The sequence below is a fragment of the Triturus cristatus genome, chromosome 4_2, assembly GCF_964204655.1.
Source record: "Triturus cristatus chromosome 4_2, aTriCri1.1, whole genome shotgun sequence".
Lineage (NCBI taxonomy): Eukaryota > Metazoa > Chordata > Amphibia > Caudata > Salamandridae > Triturus > Triturus cristatus.
Window position 1 is genome coordinate 123,397,909 of NC_140586.1, and position 24,278 is coordinate 123,422,186.

General features: G+C 43.6%; 1 protein-coding gene across 3 annotated transcripts in view; it reads left to right on the top strand.

Annotated features, from left to right (window-relative positions):
• Positions 1 to 24,278, top strand: part of PDE4A (phosphodiesterase 4A) — an 888,137-nt gene that overhangs the window by 671,802 nt on the left and 192,057 nt on the right. For all 3 annotated transcript variants that reach the window (XM_085600756.1, XM_085600757.1, XM_085600758.1), the window contains exon 6: positions 18,257 to 18,369. In XM_085600756.1, coding sequence (XP_085456882.1) covers positions 18,257 to 18,369 — 113 coding nt within the window. The remainder of the gene's footprint in view (positions 1 to 18,256; positions 18,370 to 24,278) is intronic.

Below are 24,278 nucleotides of genomic sequence, written 5' to 3' on the forward strand. Positions count from 1 at the left end.
TTGGGTATGGCTTCTAATCCACAGCTCAAAATTATTCAAGAAAACTCCTAATTTTGGTCTGTAGCCAAAGGGGTTATGTCATCCGTCTTTTCCCTCCGGCGTCTTGTATGCCGAACACTCAATTTTCCGTCAGAGATCGAGTAAATTGATGGTGCATGTATCTCAACTAGTGAAATGGGATGACTGCTATGTGTTCTGTAAGAACACACTTATTGCAAAAGAGATGTTGGATGCTTTCAAAAGCAGTCACTAGATTAATTTCTATATGAGTACAAGATATCTACAACGGAAGACCTTGGTGGTGTCCTGTAACAGAATGTTCCCAATTTGAAACCCTGTGTTTATTGTATAAAAGCTTTTCTGCAGTGGTTAAACGCCACTCAAGATAGGCGTCTCCACCTGGGACGATCCATTCTTTGAATTTGTTCTCGTGAACGAGATACTCCTTGCAAAGACCTCTTAAAACCGATATCATTTTTCAGACTAGGCTGGTGCCTCTGGATATGTGGTGTTGGCACATGCCGGAGTTATCTGGGGACACGATTAGCTCATAAGTCCTCAGAAAAATAAGACAAAATCCTCAGTGAAGAACATGCTCACTGCATGTTGTATTCCCCCAAACTATGGTTATGTACATGTTTGTAGTTGCCAGCTAAGTTGCGTACTGCTGCTTTATTAAATATCACCCACCTTCCATCCAGTAAACACACACACCATTGCTGGTAGGAGTGCAATATTGGAACCCTACTGAACCGCCTCCACTCCACTCACACACACCATCCTACACCCTAGCCATAATGGGTGGAATATTCAGGATCATGTATTCTGTCCATGCAAAAAGAAAGGTTAAATGTACACTTCTATATGTAGGCGTATGAGTAGAGTTGTGCTGGACTGAGGCGGGTTTAGTGGATTTAGGCGGATTTGAGCTTGTTTGGGTTGCATTGGGGATTCTTTGGAATTGCTGTGCTGTGTTGAACTGGGTTGAGCCCAACTGAGTTTACTTTTAATTTAGGTGGAACATGTGCTTTTTATTTGGTTTAATGTGGATTGGGTTGGGTTTACTTGAATTTCTATCAGTTGTGTTCAGCTACATTCAGTTACCTTGAATTGAGTTGGGGTTCTTTGCCCTGTGAAGAGATTACCCGGTAAGTTAAATTGAGTTAGGGCATTCTGTATTGTTTTGAGCTAGATTGTGTTGTTTTGGTTCGCAGTAGGTTGCAAAACAATTATGTCTCTTCATTTCCATTGGTTAATATGGGTTGAGTGGTCGATTTACTCAATGTTTTTAGTTGATTTGGATTGCATTGAGCTCCTTTCAGGTGGCTAGAGTTCGGTGATTTCCAGTGGATTGTGTAGTTCACATTGAATGAGTAGAGTTGCAGTGTGTTGAGTTTGTTTTTGTTGTGGTTGCTGAGGTTTTTAGTTGAGTTGCGATAGTGTGGATGTTTTGTTTGGGTTAGTGTAGTTTACTTGAAGTCAAATTGGTTTCAAAACGCCACATGTCTGCAGATAAGTGCCATTGGAACCACGTCACATTGTGACTTTTCCCTTGATCTAACCATGGTAAAAATAGCACGTTTAACTTGACAGGTCACATTTTTTACTTGACCCGTCACATTGTGAACTTTGGTAGATGGATATCCCCTCGCTATCAGAGTTTATGCAGCATTAATAAAGGCTGCATCTTTTTAAATCCTGGTAAAGCTGAAACTGCACAAAAAAGACCTCAGAAGTGCTTTTTACTTGTTTTATAGCACTGAAAGAACTGCGCTGGAATCAAAGAAATCTCTTGTTTCCAGTTATATGTCACTGGAGCGGCCCTGCCATCCTCTACCAAATGATCTTGTTCTACCTATGAGTCAGTGGGAAAGGAGTCTTTTATTCCGTTTGAGAGCAGGGACAGTCAAAATCGCTCTGTTTTCCGCTTGGCTTCCATCCGAAACTTGATCTAGTACCCTGTCCATGTGACGGGGTGAGTGGCCAATCTACTCTTCATTTCCTGCTTTTTTGTAAATATTACATTAAATACAGTAAGGGGCTTCTTTACCCCTTTTTTAGCAGGAGCAGACCTATTAGTTTGGATTCTGCCTACTCAAGCATGCTTGTCCTGGCTGATGAAGAGCTGGTCTTCCGTTTAAGTTCATTCTTGAGAATTGCTACCAGGGCTCCTAAAACAATGCTTAATCCCTGAGTTTTTAATACATGAATGGTTAAGTCTAAAAATTGTCATTTACTTACAACCTTGAGTTTGTAATATTGTGTTTTGCAATTGAATTTTTATTAATGTATATTGTTACTCTTCTCCCGTCATTCATACTGTTTTTACTGTTTTGGACTTTTATGGATACAATGCTTATCCGAATAAAGTATATGAACTGAACTGAACTGTTTATAATCTATCGATACCGGTGTTTTATATTCCACTTTTTTGCTGCAGTTTCTTCTAGTTACCACTAGGTCGCGCTGAAAGGAAGCAAACTGGTGTTGTTTAACCCCTTCGCCGCGGCGCGAATTCTGCCGCGGCGCTGGGGGGGTGCGGGGTGAGCACGGCGCCGCCATGCTCGTGACGGAACCACTCCGTCATGTGTCACGGGCGAGCTGTGCTCATGACGGAGTGGTTCCGTCACGACTCCTCCCACTCTCTATTTCGCCCGCACAGGCGGGGAATCAGTGCCGCGTGGGAGGAGCGGCCGCAGCATGATGGAACCACTCCGTCATGAGCACACGCCGCCCGTGGCTCATGACGGAGTGGTTCCGTCATGAGCACGCAAGGGGTTAAACGTGGTTCTGTTGGCAATGCTTCGTTAGGAACAAAGTGACAAATCTACTGACAGCAAAGCAAAAAGCTACTGTGGTGGGGTAAGACTCAACAAGCATTGGCATAGCCAATAGATCTCGCCTTTGGGACCTTAAAAGATTTTAGCCATGCAACAGTTGCATAACTAAACACTTATAAGGTCCCAAAAGCGAGACCTATTGGCTATGCCAATGCTTGTTTTAACTGCTCCAATCTATTGAAGCCTCATGGAGAACATCAAAGCGGCCATGCGGCCGCGAAAGTGATCGCTATCAAATATCAAAGCAACCGCGAAAGTGAAAGTAATCGCGGTAAAGCACGACGCCCCCCCCCTGCACACATGCACTGTAGCTCTAGGCTGGCCTGGTAGCACTTTTTGGAGCCCTCACAAAATGTCTCGCCAGATCAGCGCATGCGCTGGGTCAGGCGAGACCTAAAAAGGGAGGAAAGCAGCAAATAGGAACCAGACATCAAGACTGACGTGAAAGGCAACCAATCATGAGAAAGGAGTGGCTCTATGAAGTATGGTATATATTGCTATCTCAAAACAGGCAGCTGGAGCTATCCATTTGAAGAATGGAAAAAATCAACCATGCTGTTGTTAATTTAGCATTTCATGCCTTGGTGCTGAATAAAGCTTGTGAGACTTAGATTCTGAACTTTCACAGGTGGGCAGATGTTATCTTGCCTTTTCCCCTGTACAGAGACCTGCAGGCTTTTTGGCTAGGTACGCACTTTGTAAATACTACATACATCCATGAGAGACCTGTTCCTTTCTTTGCCCAAAAAAGTAGGGTGTTTGGAAGAAGTTTAAGTGCCACTATTAAGCCTTGTATAAACAACAGCTCACTTAAGTGTATTTTGGGCTGCGGATTATGGGGCACTGATTTGCGCCGGGGCTTGTGGAACTGTGGGCTGTATCCAGTATTCCACAACTGTGGAAAGGAAGGGACACGGATTCTGGGTCTCTGCACCGGATGTGCAACACAGGAAAGGATGAATATAAGAGGTGGGCTTTTCTCTCTAGGCTGGTGGTGAATGATAGGTCTTACAAGGACTTTTATTGGGGTCTCGGAACGTGTGCGGTGCGGGCCTGTGGTCCCAGCAGCGGAAGTGGGTGCTCAGTGAAGGAGCCTTTGTCGGTCTGTTGAGCTGCGTGGTACCACAGGCTGATCTAGCTATTTCTTAAGGTGGGTGGGCACTGACACAGACAAAAACAACCCACTACTAAGTAGGGAGGCCTGGCGCTGACCCCCACAAGGTCACCGGGGCCTTGGCAAGTGCAGAGAGCTTCGGCGTCCTCCCCTGGTCCTCTGCGCCACCAGGCCGCGCTTTCCGAGATGCTTCCTGCGCCAGGAATGAGAGGGCACACTGAAGTCCCCCGGGCCGGCTTGGGTTTTTGCAGTTTCTCTTTTTCCCGTTCCTGATTTAATGATTGCATCGCAGCCTGCTGTCGGCTCGGCGGCAGCTCTGACGTCAGCCAGGGTGTCCGCGAGGAGGGCCTGGCCGGGGACAGCGCGGGTATCATATCACTGGCTCCCTGGCCCAGGGCCCATTAGTGCAGCCGGATGGAAAGGAGATCATTAGAGGGAGGCTGGGGGCGGGGCTTCGAACGAGAGGGGGCGTGGTCTGAACGTGATAGATGGATACTGCACACGTACCAAGAGAGCGGGGCGAATGAGACGAGAGGGTGCAATGCACTAGGGGAGAGATGCAGAGAGAGTGAGAGACACATCACCACGAGAGCAGTGCAGCGGCGAGGATGAGGCGAAAGGGAGAAGTGAGGGTCACGCATTGCACACGTCATCATGACAGTGTGACCTAGAGACAGGCAAGAGAGATGCAGTCAACTAAAATGAAACACCACCGTAAAAGAGGGCAGTGGCAGTACAGCCCTGCGGAGAGGGCCAGAGAAGGAAGCAAGGACACGAGGCAAGCACAATGAGACAGGCAGAGTGTAGGAGAGGCGCAGGCACGGATAATCGCAGGAATGGCAGGCTCAGAGAGACAGATTGGGTGAGGCACAAAATCAGTCTAGTGAGTTGTGTTGGGTAAAATAACATGAAGGTGAGAAATATGCCGAGGAGAAGGGTTGAGATGGCGGGGCATGGGAGTCGAGGTTGAACAAAAGACAACGAGACAGGACAGGTAGGGAAAGACCTACAAGTGAAGGACAGTGGGGCAGGCAGTGTGGAAATATAGCCACAGAAGCAGTGTCGATGAGACAGGAACAGGAGGGTGGTCAGTGGAGAGAGGAAGAGCAGTGACAATAACAACGAGGAAGGCGGGAGAGTCAGGGGTCAGAAGCACGAAGAGAACAAAGGTAGAAGGGATGTGATATTCCAGATTAAACAAAAAGCAAAGTCCTAGAACACGTATGCCCTTCTCCCGCCCCCAAAACAAATGCATTCTGCACCCATTTCTGGAAGTGGAACTGAGGGTCAGTGTCCCTCCGGATATTTTTTTTGCAAGAAATGAAGTAACATGGTACACTAAATCAGGTCTGCCCTAATAACAAAAGGTCGTAATTCAGTGAAATCTCCATTTTCCAGCTGAGGAAGGTGGTGTTGTTATGCTGAGTACATTCCTCAAAAACAACAGAAACAACAAACCCATGATATTCTCACTGCTTCGTTGAGTGCTTGTGAATTGCATATCAGCCCATTATAAGCTCCCTGAAAACGTGAAATGCGAAACGACCCCAGTAAGAATTCCATCAGCACATAATTGCTCCAGCTGGGGGCATAACGGAGGCCCCACAGTGCAGCTGGGCCCCAAACCCTACAAGAGGCCCTCAATCCTTTAAGGGGGCCCTACTAAGCTGAAGGTCAATGTAGGTCTGTGAGATATGGGGAATCAAGGGCCCCCCATCGCATTCTGCAGTGGAGGCAGTGGCATATTGAGGGGAGACGAGCTCCAGGGGCCCCCTCAGCCCAGTACCTTGGCTGGAGAGCTGAGTGTGGTCGGAGGTGCCCCCCTTCATGTACTTTGCAGGGGGGGCCCCTCGAGTTTCGTTACGCCACTGAGTGGAGGCCCATCATTTAGCGTTACTGCAGTGGCTTCAGCACCCACCGGCAGATGAAGCGTACCCTGCGCCATCAGTACATAAAACGCCCATAAGACATCGGCTCGTAAAATGGCTTCACTGCATGACATCCCTCAAGATCTCCTTATTGTAAAATGCTCACAGGTGTCCCCTCGTGAAAAGACCTCCTTGTCTAAAGCTTGTGAATTTATTCCCACCAGCTCATGAAATGCCTCTGTGCCATAGTCTCCTCAGTTCCTGACATGTCCCCAGTGAGAGCATCGCTTACAATTTCCTGACTGCAAGAACTCATTATTATGCTACTGCGTCACCAGGTCATGAAATGTTCTCTCTGCCTTCAGATCACAAAATGACTTCTCCACTGTTAGCTCATGAAATGCTTCTGGTGCCCTCAGCTCATGAAGTACTCCAGTGGTCCTCATTTTAAAATGCCCTGAGCCTCATGCCCATGTGCCATCGGTTTATGAAATGCTACCAGCTAGTTAAATACCCAGAGTGCCATCAGCTCCTGAAACACTTCCAATGCCACCAGCTCATGAAATGTCTGAAGTGTCCTCTGCTCATGAAATGCTCTCCATGCATTTTGTTTATTGAATAGGCCGAATGCCAACATGTCATGGACTATGCTTGTGCCATCATCTGGTGAGAAGTGATGCAGCAACAAATGATGGATGTAATGCTGAATGAATCAAACATTCGCCCCCAGTCAAGAGATATGAGCTAAATCTGTCATTCTTTTGCTTACTATGCCACCCCAGTTTGGACCCAGCCATACGCAAATTATTCTTGACCCAGCTCCTCATGGGAACAGTCCAGACGGAACTGCCAAAGTCAGGTCTTCCCTTGACAATAAACAAGCATCCTGGGACCGGTTTCGAGGTAATACTCCTCATCAACCAGGCTAGCTTGAATCGGGTGGCAAAGTGAGCAAGGGACCCAAGTCTGGACAGACCCATCCCATTCAGGGCGAAAAGTTCTTCAGCAACAAATGATGGACGAAATGTTTAATTAATCAAACATTCTACCCAGTCAAGAGATCTGAGTTAATTCCAGTGTTCTTTTGCTCATTACACCACCTCCCATGAGAAACAGGGTCAAGACTGATTTGCATGTGGCTGACTCCAAAGTGAGGTGGCGTAGTGAGCAAAAGAACGATGGATTTAACCCTCTTGACTGGGGGAGATGTTTGATTTATTAAGCATTCCGTCCATCATTTGTTGCGGCAGCACTTTTGCCCTAAGTGGGACGGGTATGCCCAGACATGGGTCCCTTGCTCGCTGTGCCAGTGGATTCAAGCTAGCCTGTCTGATGAAGGTTGATATACCCCGAAACCGGTCCCAGGATGCTTGTTTCCGGTCCAGGGAGGACCGGGCTTGGCGGTTTGGGCTGGACTGTTACCTTGAGAAACATGGTCGAGACTGATTTGCATATGGCTGGGTCCAAACTGGGGTGGCATCGTGAACAATGGATTTAACCCAGATCTCTTGACTGGGGGAGAATGTTTTAATTATTCAGCATTTCACCTCATTTGGTGCCGCAGCAACTTTTGCCCTAAGTGGGATGGATATGCCCAGATGTGGGTCCCTTGTTAGCTGTGCCACTGGCTTCAAGCTAGCCTGGCTGATGAGGGGTTATATACCCCAAAACTGGTCCCAGAATGCTTGTTTCCAGTCCAGGGAGGACAGGGCTTGGCAGTTCAGGCTGGACTGTTCCCATGAGGAACATGGGTAAGACTCATTTGCATATGGCTGGGTACAAACTGGGGTGGCGTATTGAGTGATGGATTTAACCTTGATCTCTTGACTAGGGGAGAATATTTGATTTATTCGACCTTTCGTACATCATTTGTTGCTGCAGCAGTTTTCGCCCTAAGTGCACCGGGCATGCCCAGATGTGGGTCCCTTGTTTGCTGTGCCACTGTATTCAAGCTAGCCTGGCTGATGAGGGGTGATGTACCCCGAAACCTGTCCCAGGATGCTTGTTTCTGGTCCAGGGAGGACCCTGCTCAGCAGGTCGGGCTGGACTGTTCCTATGAGGAACAGGGTCAAGACTGGGTTGCAAATGGCTGGTTCCAAACTGGGGTGGCGTAGTGAGCAAAAGAACAAAGGATTTATCCCAGATCTCTTGACGTCTTTGAGAATGTTTGTTTTATTCAGCATTCCGTCCATCATTTGTTGCCGCAGCACAATCATCTGGTGAGAAGCATCCTGTAATATACTCCCAAGAAATATAAAACGTGCACGGTGCACATGAAATTACCCAGAACATTCAACCCAAGAAATGCTGCTAGTTCCCTCAGTTCATGAAATAATCTAGTGATGTCCTCTTTCCCAGTGGTTCAGAGTTTCATTTCACAGTCTATCATGTGCCATCAGGTTATGAAATGCCACCAGCTTGCTAAATACAGTCAGTGCCATCCCCTCCTAAAAATACTTCTGATGCCACCAACGCATGAAATGCCTGAAGTGCCCTCTGCTCATGCAATGTGTCTATTGAATTTCCTGAGTGTCACTATGTCATGAACTATCCTTGTACCTTCAGCTAGTGCCATGTGCCATAATCCCATGAAATGAAAAACGTGTACCAGGCACATGAAATTCCCCAGTACATACAGCCCATGAAATACGACAAATTCCCTCAGCTCATTAAATACTCCAGTGACGTCCTCTTTTTGAATGCCTCAGAGTCTCATTTCACAATCTCTCCTGTGCTTTTAGCTCATGAAATGCCACCAGCTTGCTAAATACCCACAGTGCCATACACTCTTAAAAATCATTTTGTTGGCACCAGCGCAGGAAATGCCTGAAGGGCACTCTGCTCATGAAATGTGTCTAATGCCCGGGTGCCACAATGTCATGGACTATCCTTGTGCCATCAGCTAGTGATAAGCATCCTGTGCTATAATTCCATGAAATGCAAAACATGTATTGTGCACGTCAAATTCATCAAGTGCAATCAGTTCGCAAAACGCACATAGAGCTATTACCTCATGAAGTTTCCCCTGTAATATCAGTGCAAGAGATGCCCCTATCAATCAGTTCACTGGAAATGCTCCCAGTGGTTTAACCTCTTGAATTGCCTCAGCATTCATGATGTGCCCTAGTGACTTCAGCTCATGAAGAAACATGTGCTCCATATAACAATCTGCCCCCTTCTCATGACATGGCGTAACCTTAAGCACACAACTGCCCTCACACAAGTTTCTATACAGTTGAGCTGTCTTGAGTTGGCGCATGAAGAAACTTAGCATTCCACTTGTGAGATTTGGTTTGCTTGTAGGGAATCTCCTGTGTGAGGTGAAAATCGATAAGATCTGTCTAGAGGTAGCTGAGCTTTCTAACATCGACACTTACTACATTGTTGTAAGCGGTGGGATAGTTCTGATTTCTTAGAGCTTGTGTAAACTGTGTCACCTGTTGTACCGCTCTTATGTCAGTGGCCTGAGCCTGTACCATCCCCGTAACCTGTTATAGGTCTGGTATCTGATGGTGCTGCACACAAGATGCACGTAACCTGGGAGATAACTTTATTTTCTGAGGCCTAAACCTGTAATATTGGTGTAGCCTGTAGGATAATTGTGGAAAGTGAGAGCTTAGCTGTAAGTATTGTGTAATATAATGAACGTCTGTGCTGTTTGAGGTTTGAGCCTGTAAGATCCATGTAACCTTAGGGGTAGCTCTGCTAACCTATTTCTGACCTGTAAGATCTGCGAAGCTGGTCGGTTGCTTAGCTGTCTAAGGTCCAAGGTTGTACGATGAGTAGACAAAGGGGTAGCGCTTTTGCACAACGTCAGAGTTGGTAAGATCACTCTCACCTGTGAGATTGTTCTACTGTTGAGGGTCACACCACCTGAAAACTCTGTAAGCTGTGCTATAGGGCAGCAGTCTGAAGCTTAAACCTATAACCTGTAATGAGCTTTGTACCTCTGTGAGCTGGTACGTAATCAATATCCGTGGGCCTGTAAGATCTGTATAATGTGAGTGGTGTTCTACTGTCTGCACGTCATTCTGTCTAACTAGAGGGATACTCTGCTGTCTGGTCTGTGATGCTCTATGTGACTCCTAGGATGACTTTACTGTCGTGGTCAAAGACCTTTAGGTACAACGGGCTGGCATCTTGTCAAGGAGCCTCAACTGGTAGTCCACTTTAACCTGATAAGACAGTGCTTCTGAAAGCCCAGATGGGCTGTAGCAGAGTCAGTCAAATGTCAAAATCATTTAGGGGATGCTTTGGGTTCCTAACTAAAATTATGAAAGGTGAATGGGAGGAAGCGCCATTTGATACAAGCATTGGCAAAACCAGTAGGTCTCGCCTATGTGGGTGCTAGTGGCTTTGCCAATGTCTTTTAGCCATGTTGTACATTAGCATGGCTAAAGGTTAGGGGCATAGAGTGGAGTGGTGTAGGGCAGAATGGCATAGAGTAGAGTGGAGTGGCTTAGAGTAGAGTAAAGTGGCATAGGGTACAGTGGAGTGGCGTAGAGTGGCTCATGTTCAGCTTCCACCAGTGGTGAAGTGCTGATTATCATAAAATGATGGCCTAAAAGGGGAACACTAATGGGTATGGTGTATGTGCCTAAAGAATCCTGTGCACTATAAGGGTGGACAAGAAAGCTTCCTCACCATTGGTGCCGCTCCACGGGGAAGAAAATGGCAGCATGGCCACAAGTGCTTGGCAAAGTGCCAAGAGTGCGCTTCAAGAAAGAGACAGAGGGGCCCATGGTGTGCATAGGCTCAATTGATCATACAGTCAGGACCGTGCCCAGAAACATAAGGGACTTTCTGTGAAGGAACTGGCTCAAACATAGAGAGAGTAGGGCGGCAAGAAAAGGGCTGAATCCAGGGAATATCTCGCTCGGTCACGAAGATGGCCCGCAGTAAGCCTTAAGATGCCAATGGTAGGTGATCCACAAAGGACACTTTGGAGGGAACCGAAAGCTGACACATCACTCACAGCCCAAGCCTGGCTTCTGTAAGAGTTTACCCAAAAACTATTATACATCCAAGGAATTTAACAGTATCAAAGATCCGACTGCTGTTTCACTGGAAAGTCAAAAACAAATGGATTCACATCCCCAGCCTGGGTTTTTTGGTCGATTCAGAGAAAAGTAATAACCCACACTCCATAGTTAACCCTGCCTCTTTTTAGATACATCTGATATTTAAGAAATCAAAGTATTTCTATCAATGCAGATTTGATCAAGTAAACTGCTATTCTCTCCCCCCCACATGAAACGGCCCCTTTAAATGATTTGAGGAGGGGGCTATTTAGAGACTACACATGAATGGAGTAACAGATAGGACGCTGCTTCTCAGAACAGAGAAGCTGAGACTGTTTAGGATTTCCCACTCTTGTACTTGTTATCTCAAATGCACCTCAATGGAAAGATTAATCATGTCTCTCATGTTTTTTCTACAGCGTCTTTTTTAGTCTGTTCAAATGTCGGCATGTATGCATGTAGAGGCTGCTGCAGTACAGACTTCCATACAAATGAGCCAACTCAAGCACCCACACTCTGTCCCATCAAAAGCAAACAAGTAAAAAAAAGCTCTATGGAGGGAGCAGCAAGCAGGGAGAGAGGGAAGGGGGAAGAAATAGTGCCTCAATCACGTTGGGAGCAGTGGACAAGCACGGATTAACTTGAATCAATCTGTGCATGGTCCATGCTCCATAGAAAAGATCAGAAGTGATTGTTTGCCATCACTGGCCAATGAAAGAGACTATAAAGAAGAAGGACACTGAAGCAAACAAATGGTGAGCAATGGGCGGTTCCAAGCCCTTTTTGTAAACAATAGTGTCTCACAAGTGCAAGTGTATGCGCTAGCACATGCTCTCATAGGCTCGACCCTAAAAATGGACAATATTATTTTGGGGTCACTGAATCGCAAGGGCCTTTAGGAGATTGTACCACGTGAGGAGGAAAGCAGGGACCCCAAGACCAACCTAGTCAGTTTCATAGAACTCAGGAGAGTGGAGAAATTGAGAGCACCTTCTTAAGGAATGGCCAAGATCAATTTGGATCAAGTATTGAATCCCCAGCAGAATTCCACATGTTTATCATAGCATACATGATGTGATTAAACAAAGAGGACTAGCTTAAGTTGACCAAAGTGTTACAGTACTCAAATTAGTTCTGTCACGGGCACCTTGTTGGTGTATTCATGAAGCCCTCACCCACCAACCTAGTTGGTGGCATGCTTCCATCATCGGGCCCACCCAGTGACACCTAGTATGTCCCGGGTGTGCTACGACGCCTGATTACAGCGGAGCTGGTATATTGCTGAGAGTGCAGTGAGGTTGGGTGAGTTGTGATTTAAAATGGCTTGGTGGTGGTCCCAGTACCCGAGGGTAAATTAAATTTTAATAACTGGGCCGTCACCAGTGGTTAAAAGTAAGGCTACAGGATGCGTGAGGGTGGCGAGTTACTGCCCCCTGCGTCCTTCAGATGGTCGACATACCGGAGGACGACGGTGGGGCAACAGGTACAAGGCAGGCACTGACCAGAAAGACTGGTCATCCCCTTACCACTTCCCTCCAGGAAGCCTTGGCTAATAACCCAAAGCATATGCATGAGAAGGGAATCCCCCTCTCACATATAGAAAAACGCCTTAGTGAGTGTATCACATAGTCTGTACCACAACACTAAGTCTGTTTTATTTCACCACACCTTTTTTAAATAAACGGTCCTGAGGAAAGCCAGAACACTCTAAGGCACTGGCTGAAACATGTCGACCATCTGAAGGACGCAGGGGGCAGTAACTCGCCACCCTAACGCGTCCTGTAGCCTTACTTTTAACTGCTGGTGACGGCCCAGTTATTAAAATTTAATTTACCCTCGGGTACTGGGACCACCACCAAGCCGTTTTAAATCACAACTCACCCAACCTCACTGCACTCTCAGCAATATACCAGCTCCGCTGTAATCAGGCGTCGTAGCACACCCGGGACATACTAGGTGTCACTGGGTGGGCCCGATGATGAAGCATGCCACCAACTAGGTTGGTGGGTGAGGGCTTCATGAATACACCAACAAGGTGCCCGTGACAGAACTAATTTGAGTACTGTAACACTTTGGTCAACTTAAGCTAGTCCTCTTTGTTTAATCACATATAAACCCTCGGGGACTCGGACTAGCTAACTAGTCCTCTCTCTCCCTCTTGTTACACGCATATCATAGCATACAACCTAAAAGGAAGAACATTAGTGTGCTCTAATCATGTATGTTGTAAGTAACTACATTTGATTTACATGTTCCCTTTATGTGGTGGGTAATCCATGTTGAAGTCTTTCCATATATCTGCAGATCATAAAACAAAAAGTGACAGTATGCATGTAAAGCACAGTGCCTCAAACCCATTAACAAAAATAATCTTCATAAATAAAATAGGATGGATAACTACTCTGTAAAATACAGTGAGCTTTAGAAATGAATTATGGGGTCCGAAATCACAAAAGAAATTGTAAAATACAGTAGGAAATGTACACCTCTGCTTGCAGATTTTTTAATACAATTAAAGTGCTTAATTTGAGACAGTGGTGGCCGGTGTGGACCACCAGCACTTATTTTTGGTGACCAGCAATTATTTTTCCGAAACAGACATTAACTGACAGCAAGAAAGGGAAAAAGAAACACAGGGGACAGAGGCAGAGAAAGACGTAAAAATCATCACAAAGTAAGAAAGCAGGAACCTGCAACATAGAGATAATGGGGCAGTGATTAGCTGTTAGTGGGCTAAAGAGGCATGAGGTGGATCGAGACTACGCATAAGGCATTCTGACGTTTAATAGCGCCGCCTGCGAGCTTCTGAGCACCAGCACTCATTATTTTGTGAATTAAGTCCTGTACACTTGTCCCCAATTCACAAACCTTTCCAGGAGGGTTCTTGGTAAGCTGCGTTAGTCGCAGGTTTCTTGACCTACTTCTGAAAAAAAATCTTGTTGCTTTTTCAGGTGTAGCATTTTCCCAATAAGAAATTGTACGCGCCATACAACTCGGTATTTGGAAATGAGAGCGGCGCTGTGTAATTACATATTTCCATTTCTTTTTTCTCTACGGAGAAACCCCTTTTCCAACACTTCCACCATGTAAGAGGGTGTTTAGATCCTTATCTCACATAGGAAGGGAATTTGCAGGAGCAAACCTTCAAACAAGGGTTTGGAGAGCAGAGTGTGAATGCCCACAAGCTGTTGTGATTGCGAGTGTTCACAAACTCACATAGCAAACCATGCTTAACTATGCTCCCTTAATTCCCCTTATGTAAGATGCACCTGTGTACAATTGTACACAGTTGTGGTGTCCAATTATTGAGGTGTAAAAGGATTTAGACTTGCTAGGATTTTTTTGTGAATACCTTTCAAGAGTTAATCTAGTTAGTTTCAGTCATAAATTACAAGTCTGGCCTAAGATATTGTATGACAGCAACAGTTTGTCAGACCCCACATGTTGAATTTTCTATGATAAAATGCGTTGTGATTATTCAACTTGAAAATACATATTTGACGAACCTCTAAGGGAGAGAACTGCCATTTCCCCCTTTTGAGATTTAAAACCAATGACCTGCAGGCAACAAAGAGTGCTCAGTCCACAGGGCTTTCTTGACAGCTACGGGTTAAGCTGAACAAATCCCAGGAGGCCTCTTTACAGAAGTTCCAGTCCTATATCTTTGTAAGACTATTTTTGTTAGCAAAATTGGAGGATCCCATAGGTCCCTTCTCCTAGTGGTTTGTTAGATAATGACCCCAGATCTTGCTTTTTTAGTTCTTACTTGACAACACCGCTGTCTGCATGGCATATGTTAGCAATTCTCTAAAATACACCTTGATGGGGGATTTGGCTCCACCCAGAAGATTATGACTCTCACCTCATGCTATTGGCTGAGTGGTGTATCATTTCTTCTTCCAGGAGGTGCTTCCATTGGAATGCATGAAGTACTATTTTACATTTGAAAAGTACACCTAATCATCACACTAATGTCACATTTAATTATTCTTTTTCAACATATATTCAATACGAATATGTCTCTTTACATCGCGGATTTTACTCCGCGATGCAAACACAATGTGGTCGTTACAACGACCGTGTTGTCACAACGCACAACCATTACAATGCAAGTCGTTAAAACGACTTGCGCTAGATGGCACGCTGGACTTAGGAATAGTATGATTTACTATTCCAACTCCAGTGTGTGCAACACCAGGGAAAGTGTTGGAATAGTAAATCATACTATTCCTTATCCTAGAGCGCCATCTAGCGCAAGTCGTTGTAATGATTTGCGTAGTAATGGCACTGCGTTGTAACAACGCAGTCATAGTCACAACCGCGTTGTGTTTGCATGCGGTGTAAAACCCGCGTTGTAAATGTTGTTTCCTATTCAGTACAGAAGGCAATCCTTTTTTGCTACGTTTCCCCAGAATTGGCAAAGCCACTAAGGATAACTTCAATGTGATACTGTAGACAAATAAAGACCCCCTGGTGAAGGATCATAGTTCCAAGGGCAGGGAAAATTCAACAATGTAATAAAGAACCCCTTGGCAACCAATTGATTGTCATATAGTTACACAATATAGGCCTTGTAGAACAGTGTACTTGTATTCTTCCTTTTTTAATATTATTTCTATTAACAGATAAATCAATTACAATTGTTATCCCATGTGGGGTGTCAATCTTACAAAGATTATCAAAAGGGGGAAACTCACAACACATCTAATGTACAAGCACAATCAAAAATACAATAAAACTAAAAAGTGGACACTACAATATGTAAGACTGTAACTAAACAGATATACATAAATACATGTAATACATCACCTAAAAATGAAGACACAACATCTCATACAATACAAATACAATTTGTAAAGTATATACAGGTTAAAATCTAAATATTGACTAAATAGATTGGTCTCTAGTAATTACAGTTCATCTGTTTCATGACACATCAAGGGTTATAAACACTCTTCTTCAATGTGATAACCAGGATTTGTGACTGTCCTTGTTGATATGCGTTCGCACATTAGAGACAGACCTATTGATTTTGCGAGGGCTGGCACCCAAAAACATGCATCCACTTACCTTGCAAGATTGCTTGTTATTTTCCCTCTTATTTTTTAAACTGTATTTCTCATTGTTCAAAGAGTATTTCCTCAACTATGTTTTATGTGAGGTTGGTAAACTACGTGCGTGCTGATCTTAGGCATGATGCAATTACAATCTAGTGATTTATATTTTTCTTCTTTCTATTCTGTGACGTATAGTGATAAGAAGGGATGGAGGAGTGAGTGCTCTGAAAGTGAACTTGCAGTTCGGGCTGGACTGTTCCTATTGGAGCAGGGTCAAGACTGATTTTCATATGGATGGGCCTAAACTGAGGTGGCATGGTGGGCAAACGAACAGTGGGCAAAAGAATGATTGGTTGGAATACTACGTCGAGCAATTGCCAGTTGTTAGACAAATTGCAAGCATTCCTTCCATCACCTCTTGTGTGTTTGATGTACTGCCCTAAATGGCAAAGGTATGCCCAGCTATGGGTCCGTGCTCACTGTGCCACTGAAACCAAGCAACACGAAGAGCCGCTATCAGGGCAAAAGCGATCTTGAGTGGCTAGTGTTCTGGTTCAGAGAGGACATGCCCTGGTAATTTGGGCTGGACTGTTCCTATTGGGACAGGGTCAACACTGATTTGCATATGGCTGGGTCCAAACTGAGGTGGCATGGTGAGCAAAAGAATGATGGGTTGGAATGTTACCTTGAGTGATTATCAGTGGGTAGAACAATAGTAAGCGATTCTCCCATCGTCTTTTATGTGTTTGATGCTGTGAAAGTACGCCCTGGCCTCTAGTGGGTGCTGATGGCCATCATACCACAAAATGATTTTACAGGGTCCCTATTTGTTGAAGTTTTGTGACACTACCCAGGCAGAAATATTAATGATAGCATTTTTATAATGCACACTCCCCCACGGGGCCTCTTGGTGCCCTTTAACTAACTCTATCTCGCTCTACAGATATACAAATATACAATCATATATATATATATATATATATTTTTATTTTTTATTTTTTATTCATCCGATATGTACCGCTATAGAAAGTACGTTTTTCTGTAAGGGTGCACAGTGGTGTGAAGTGCTGCATGTACTATTCAAATTCAAAGCTTGTAATTACAAAGTAAGGGCTTCAAGAATATCTGCACCACGGGTTTGAATTGAATCTGATTCATTAACCCTCCAAGGCCTGCGCTACATATTTTGCTGTATTACAATATGCTGTGGTAAGAAAGGGAATTCAACATTGTTTTGTAATTCTACCGTTTTTGTTTTTTAATTAATTGCGGGCAATAAACATAAGAAATAGTTTACGATTTGTTGTTCCACAATTGAATGGACCTTTTGCTGATGTGTTCATAATCTGATGTAACCTCTCGAACCACAGTTTTTGTTCTCCCCCTTCATTTTCTTGTACTCCTTGTTCATCCTCTACAACTTGAGGTTCAGGTTCCCAAAAGCACCCCCTAGATCGCATGATACCATCTCTAATTTCTGTAATGACATCAAACTAAATTCTGTCCCTTTACAATGGTAATTGAGGTCACTTAATACCAAAGGTTACCCTAGTTTACATGCCGCACTGGAAATTATTACTTTTTGTACTTTCATTTAAAAATTATGCAAAACTGGTTGTTCTGCACACATTTATGAAAACATAAACTGGCCCTCATTTAGCAATTTTCTATATTACAAGAAATGCCAGATAGCATTTAACACAAATAGTTCGGTTATGGCACCTGGCTACAAGTTTTTCAACCACAAGATATAAAGTATTGTCAATGTAGTAGCGTGTTATTGATGTTAAAAGGGGTGATAGTACAAAAATGACAGGTGAAGAGCATGACGGAGACATATACTACAGGAGATTGAAATTGAACCACAATTGGAATAGCATTTTTATCCTTTAGAGTGTGCCACGTCTACATACTTAATGTTTTGTTCAGCTCCCATTGTCTATTGCATTAAACAAGAAAAAATGGTACATTTATGAGCTGTGTGTTTGTCCAATTTCCTTGTTTTTCTTTGTTATTCCACACTTTATCCCTGACTTGCATTCAGTGACATGTCTATTCACACACTCATTAGCCAAGTTGGAGTTGTCAGTTGTGATATTGTGGCTCATCTTCATAGAGGAAAAAAACAGAAGCGCCACATGTTCCAATTGGGCACATCTTTGGTTTTGGTTGTCAAACTAACACCATCTCTCAGAACTTAAAGTTCATGTTCTGTGTCACTGACAGGTGGAATGGCCATTTTAGGTCTTGTGTGTTGAAATCGAATGTCTAACCAGGAACTTGTGGTAAACTTCTTCGTGCAAGCCTCCACTTTGTAGATCTCCCGACACTCACGGTGATATTCTGTCTCTTACAGAGGAAACCTATCAGCAATTGGCCAAAGAAACCTTGGAAGAACTGGACTGGTGTCTAGACCAACTGGAAACCATTCAAACATACCGGTCGGTCAGTGATATGGCTTCCACCAAGGTAGGCTATCTCCAATGCTGTATCTTTTAATCAGTGGACACTTGTTACAATATGTAGATGAACTGTGTGCATTTGGGCAGCTGTGCCCCAAAATGAGTGATCTTGAGAGCCCAGGTGGGACCACGGTTGTTTTCGCCCGCATTGCTTTCACTGCTGCTCTTTTGTGCGTCGTTGGAGTTGGAATGGTGTTTACATTGCTAGTAGGCTCTCTCAGTTTGGACTTCCACAGTGGTTATTAATGCTTATCTGTCAAATGGCTGGTGTTGAGTAGATGTGTGGTTTGCCAAAAGATGGCTGTAGGCATTGCAGGTGTACCTATTCTGAATACAACATGTCCCCTTGTGTGCAACAAGGTGACTCTCAAATAAGTTGTCCATGTCTGATGAGAAGGAGTAGGAACGAATAATAAGTTGTACTAGACCTATCCTCGAGCAAGACTAAATCACAAATTGTTGACCCTTACAAAAATGTAGTAAACATTCTGAGACTTTGACAGGCGTTCTAAATAATCCTCTTTGTTTAAAACGGGCATTGAACACTCTAATTGTTTTCCTCTCTGTTAAATCCTATGATGAAAAACAAAGCTTAAGATATTGGGGATGCTATATCACAGCCTACTTCACTACTGGGGGTACTCTAAAAAACGGTGGGCGAATTCCTTTATTATTATTATTATTATTATTAAACCCATGGATACATTTTTTTTGCTAATTTATTCGGTGGAATGATAAACATCACTAAATATTAGCAGCATGAGATTTATTCTCACTCCAGCATATGTATTACACAATTTCTTTCCTTTATCCCCACACACCCCTTTTAAACTCCACATGTAGGTAACCTCTTGGGTGGTGATCATGTTGCACTCCTGAGGACTTATTGTGTGCTGATTTTCTGTTCAGTGTGTCCTGGTAGGAAACAAATTCCCCCCTGATTTCCCTGATTTATGCTTCATTGTGTCTGTTCTGAAAAGGAGGCCATGCTGTCTATTTCTCTGTATATTACAAATGTTACTAGTTAGACGGGGGCTAATTTGGAGAGTGTCATCTGGTCAACCAGCAGCAAAACTTTGCTTAGGAGCCATGGACCAGATGCAGCATCTCCTGGAGTTACTCGAGGGATTGAGAAAGTCTGTGTAAGTTGGCATGAATGTAGGGCAGCCTCATTTGAAGCTGTGTTGTGTTAATGTTTATTGCTTAAAGAAAAAGAACCACTGTCCAAAGTGGGGAGAGCAGAAAAAAGCGTATCACAACCATGTTTAATGGGCCTTGAATGTAGATTTAAGATATCGAAGATGGCCTCTAGGGTTCAGGTGACTCCTAGGCCTTGGTGTTGTCTAGTCAATCGTATTTCACAAAAGATGGGATGCACAGTCCCAGGTCCTCTTGTTCATTCTGCCTTTAATGTATCTGCCCATGCATGGGCTCCCATCTCTTCTAAACTCTCTTCCCTCTCTGAGTCATGCTGAGGTGCAGCCTCCCCTTTTCAGTGATTTGTAAATATTTGTCATTGTGCAACCTCAGTTTTGAGGACTTTGGCAGTCAAAGTTGCATAGTTTGCTAATGGCACCTCCACTCTACTTGGCACTTCAACGACATCAAGCAAAGCTTGAGATGAAGGCGTAATGGTCTCCCACTGAACTTTGTACTCTATGCTTCTATTTGAAGGTAGCAGTGACTTTTGTCAATTAGAGGAGAACTCAATAGCCAAAGATTTTCACATTGTGCAATGCAATAGTATCTTTCACAAAGACTACAGAACACCCCAGTTCCATTCTAATTTTCATAGCAAACACGACCTGAGGAATCTGTCTTACCACGAAACACATGTGGACTGCATGGTCTGTGTTTTTACTGTAAGCACTCTCCAAGAAAGGGGTGGGAATAAATTATACCGTATTGAATTCTGCAACGTGTCCGTAGATGACGCTTCCCAACAAGAATCATATTGGCGTTATTTTGTTTGTTCCAGTGCTTGGTTTCACTACATCGCTGAGCATGTTGCATTGTGGAAGAGCAATTTATGAAATTAAGTGAAAAGTAACAGAGTACTCAGGGTTATATGTTGAAGATCAATACAGCGGTGATAAGGATTAGATGGGTGTGTGACGAAAGGCTGCCATGAAAGTGGATGAAAAAGGAAAAGGTGTGTGAAGAACATGGCCAGAACTGACAACTTGGATATTTAAAAAAAAAGCCTAGCTGCATCTGTAATATGACTGAGAAGTGCGACTCTCTTTTCCTGTTCCTTTTCGGTATGGGTGTACGAGTTATAGTTACTTGAGATAACTACAACTGGTGAATGGCTGTGGTTTTGTTAACTTAAAATGGCATGTTTTAACAGACATTTTTACCTAACCATAACATCCCTTTGGCCTTTGTTTTTTACCTGTGAATTTCTAAGTTTTATTAATGCAATTTAAGATATACTTACTTTTTACCATACCTAACAATAACATCACTTTAACCTTTGTGTATGTGTGTGTGTGTGTGTGTGTATATATATAAATAATGCATAATCATATTGGGAATAGACTGCTCACATTGGTTAAACACTTACACATGACGTTTGGCATGCATCCACAGATGCATGCCAAATGTCGCGAAATGAATAAAGAACAACTGTCTGCAGCTGAACACAGACAAGACCGAAGTACTGATCTTCGGCAAGAGCAGCAACACATGAACGACTCCTAGCGGCCATCAAACCTAGGACCTGCACCCACTCCCTCCGACCACCTCAGAAACCTCGGAATCATCATTGACAACAAGCTCACCATGAAATCACAGATCAATGCCACCTCCTCTGCCTGCTTCCTAACTCTGTGCATGCTATGTAAGATCTTAAAGTGGCTACCCCTACACATGAGACGCACCATGACGCAGGCCATCATCACCAGGCGACTGGACTACAGCAACACCATCTACATAGGAATTGCCGCACAATTCCTACAGAGACTCCAGACCATACAGAATGCTGCAGCCAGACTCATCCTCGGCCTTCCCTGATGAACCCACACCACACCCCACTTCAGTCAACTCCACTGGCTCCCCGTACAGAAGAGATGCCTATTCAAGCTGGTGACCCACACACACAAGGGTCTACACAACCAAGGACCCACATACATTAACCACCACCTGAACTTCCACCAACCGACGAGAAGACTACGCTCTGCCTCCCTTTCACTTGCCCATAATCCCCGCGTCTACTGAAGCAGAAGTGGAGGATGCTCCATCTCCCCCATTGCAGCAAAGACCTGGAACAACCTCCCCACGCACCTCGGGACCATCAACTCACAACCGGGATTCCGAGTGGCCCTCAAGACCCAACTGTTCGAATAAGCCTTCGAAACCTGCAAGCACCTGGATACCCTTTCGGGTGATTAGCTGCGCTTTATCAATCCTGATGACTGACAAAGAATGTTATATACATTTAGAATTTTAAGAATGAAAATTAATTGAAAAGAATCTAAGTAGAAATTAACTTCAAGCAGTGGATATTAGATATTAAAGCACTGGTGATAAAATAGACTGATTGTCAGTACATGTAAATTCCACTGAAGTATTCAAATTGGTAGTATAATGATGAACACAAAAAAAACTAAAGTTATTAAAAGTTAAGGAATTTGCATCAAAGATTAAACCTAAAATAATAAAATTGTTATCCTAATTACATAGGGACATGGATCCTTCAAAGTCATCTGCAAAGTCAATTGGAGAATAATAGTATTTAGAAAACTTTTAAAGAGAATGCTACTTCCACTGAACGACAATAGACCTGTATTGATGGTTGGAAAAAACAACGGGATCGTGAAACAACTAATGACACATGGGTCTATGAACAAAAAAACAAATATCAAATCCCGCATTTAGGGGATTGTAAAAAGCAGAAAGGTAGAACCTGAAACCAAGAATTATGAATCCCTCATTGCATTGTAATAAGCATGTAATTATGAACAATGGCATTCCTGCTGGGATATGTAAAGTGGAAAGAAAAAATGACTCACAATTGCCATGACCCCAAAATCTACTCATACTTCTGTGAGTGCTCTGATCCTTTTGAATGAATTTGCTGCTGAATTGTTTGGTCTGCATCCCCGACAAACACCCATAACAAACTTTAGTGCCGAAGGAGGATCACATTATATATATTGTGCATTCGCAAATAAGATGGAACTGCGTCTTCAAATAACACATGGTTTATCAAGAAAGCAGAGACATTCACCCGTGATCAAGGCTTTCAGAAGAATAAACGGTTTTTGTCAATCTGTGCATTTGTTTTGTACGGTGTAAAAGCGCTAGATTACACAACTTGCAGGTGTCGGTGAACCTTACCTGGGAGGTTGTTTTGTTGGAGAGAGATTATATATTATATATCTCAATCAAGTACCTCGCAAACTAAGGAATGACGACGCCGTGTTCTGGCCAAAATTCATTTATTCCGTCAGCTGGTATGAATTTTGGCCAGAGCACAGCATCGTCATTCCTCGGTTTGCGAGATACTTGCAATTGTTACCGGACCTTGCTTGAGTGGTCCGTTAACGACGACACACCCTCTGTTCTGGAGCGGCGGCGGCTGTAACCTAAGCCTGGAAGAGATAAATATATAATATATATATAGTTAACCAAACGCCCAATATATATTTGTGTGTGTGTTTTCAGAACTTGTCTTGCTCACTTGCCATGTTCATCACTTGTTGCGAGGAAAGCATTATTAATTTTTTAAAATTTTGTATTAGGTTGCTAATGTTTTACGCTGTCACTTAAGTGTGTTACTAGCCAGCCTCCAGGAGTCCTGTGGCTTGTATTCTTGTATTCTCCTAATTTCTTATCACTTGTTGATTTCCACTCAGTCGCCATCTTCTTAAGTCAATTGCTTGTCTACTTTATTCTCCCTTCCACCCTCTTCTGCCATCAAGATAGATAGATACAAAAAAGGTTTATTGTGTATGATTACTTAAAATCGTTACAATTTACACTTTAAAAAAGTATTAAACTTAATCTTCTATAAAATATCATTTATCGACAATGAGCTTGGCAGTATTAAAATCTTAATAACATTAATAAAGCTCATAAAATATTGGGTAACTGGTTAGGCAATCTGCGCAAGTTCTATTCTTCACAACTTTCCCAGGAGCTCCAATGACCAAAATTATCCAAAAGATAAATTATTTCAGGTAAAATGACCATATAAAATGCCAAACTTTCCGGTAGACTTTGGTCAGCCACCGTTTTTCTGTATTGTTCCTGTTTTCTTGTGGAATAGGATCCCAGTCCTTGTTCTACCTAAGCTAGTGAAGAAAAGCTGTATTTGTAGTCCCTGCCGTCCTTGTTCACGCTTTATCAATCTCCTCTAAATCGTCTTGCCTTAAAAGTTCTCTTACTTTTGCCAGATATTTTACGCCCCGGCACGCCAACATTATAGAGGAGCCTTCCAACCAACGTATCACAGCTTGCCTACACGTGCGAATCTTTAATTTGTTAAAAATCGGTTTTAAAAGCCCCCTCCTTGGTTCCTTAACTGCGGGGCAAGCACAAAGAAGGTGAGTTAATGTTTCGTTACAGAAACCGCCTAATCAACAGTGTGCTGCTTGGTTGCTTTTCTAGGACGGTTGTAGATCTTTTGAATCATGCAGGCCCAAACGGTAATTGGTGAAACCTTTTTTTAGTTCCATACTGAAATGAGTTACTAAGTAGGCCTGCGGCTTTGTTGATATGTAGGAGTTAATCACAGTCCACCCATGTCTACGTTTCGAGGTTGTTATTTTATCTTCTAAGACGGACTTCTTCTTTGCCGTCTTATTTACCAATTTGCCCAACGCTGCCCGATCTATCTGGCTGTCCCATGTCATTTGTATGTCAAGTTCCGCCAATGATTTTCTCAGATAGGCTCCCCATGAGTGTGGAATG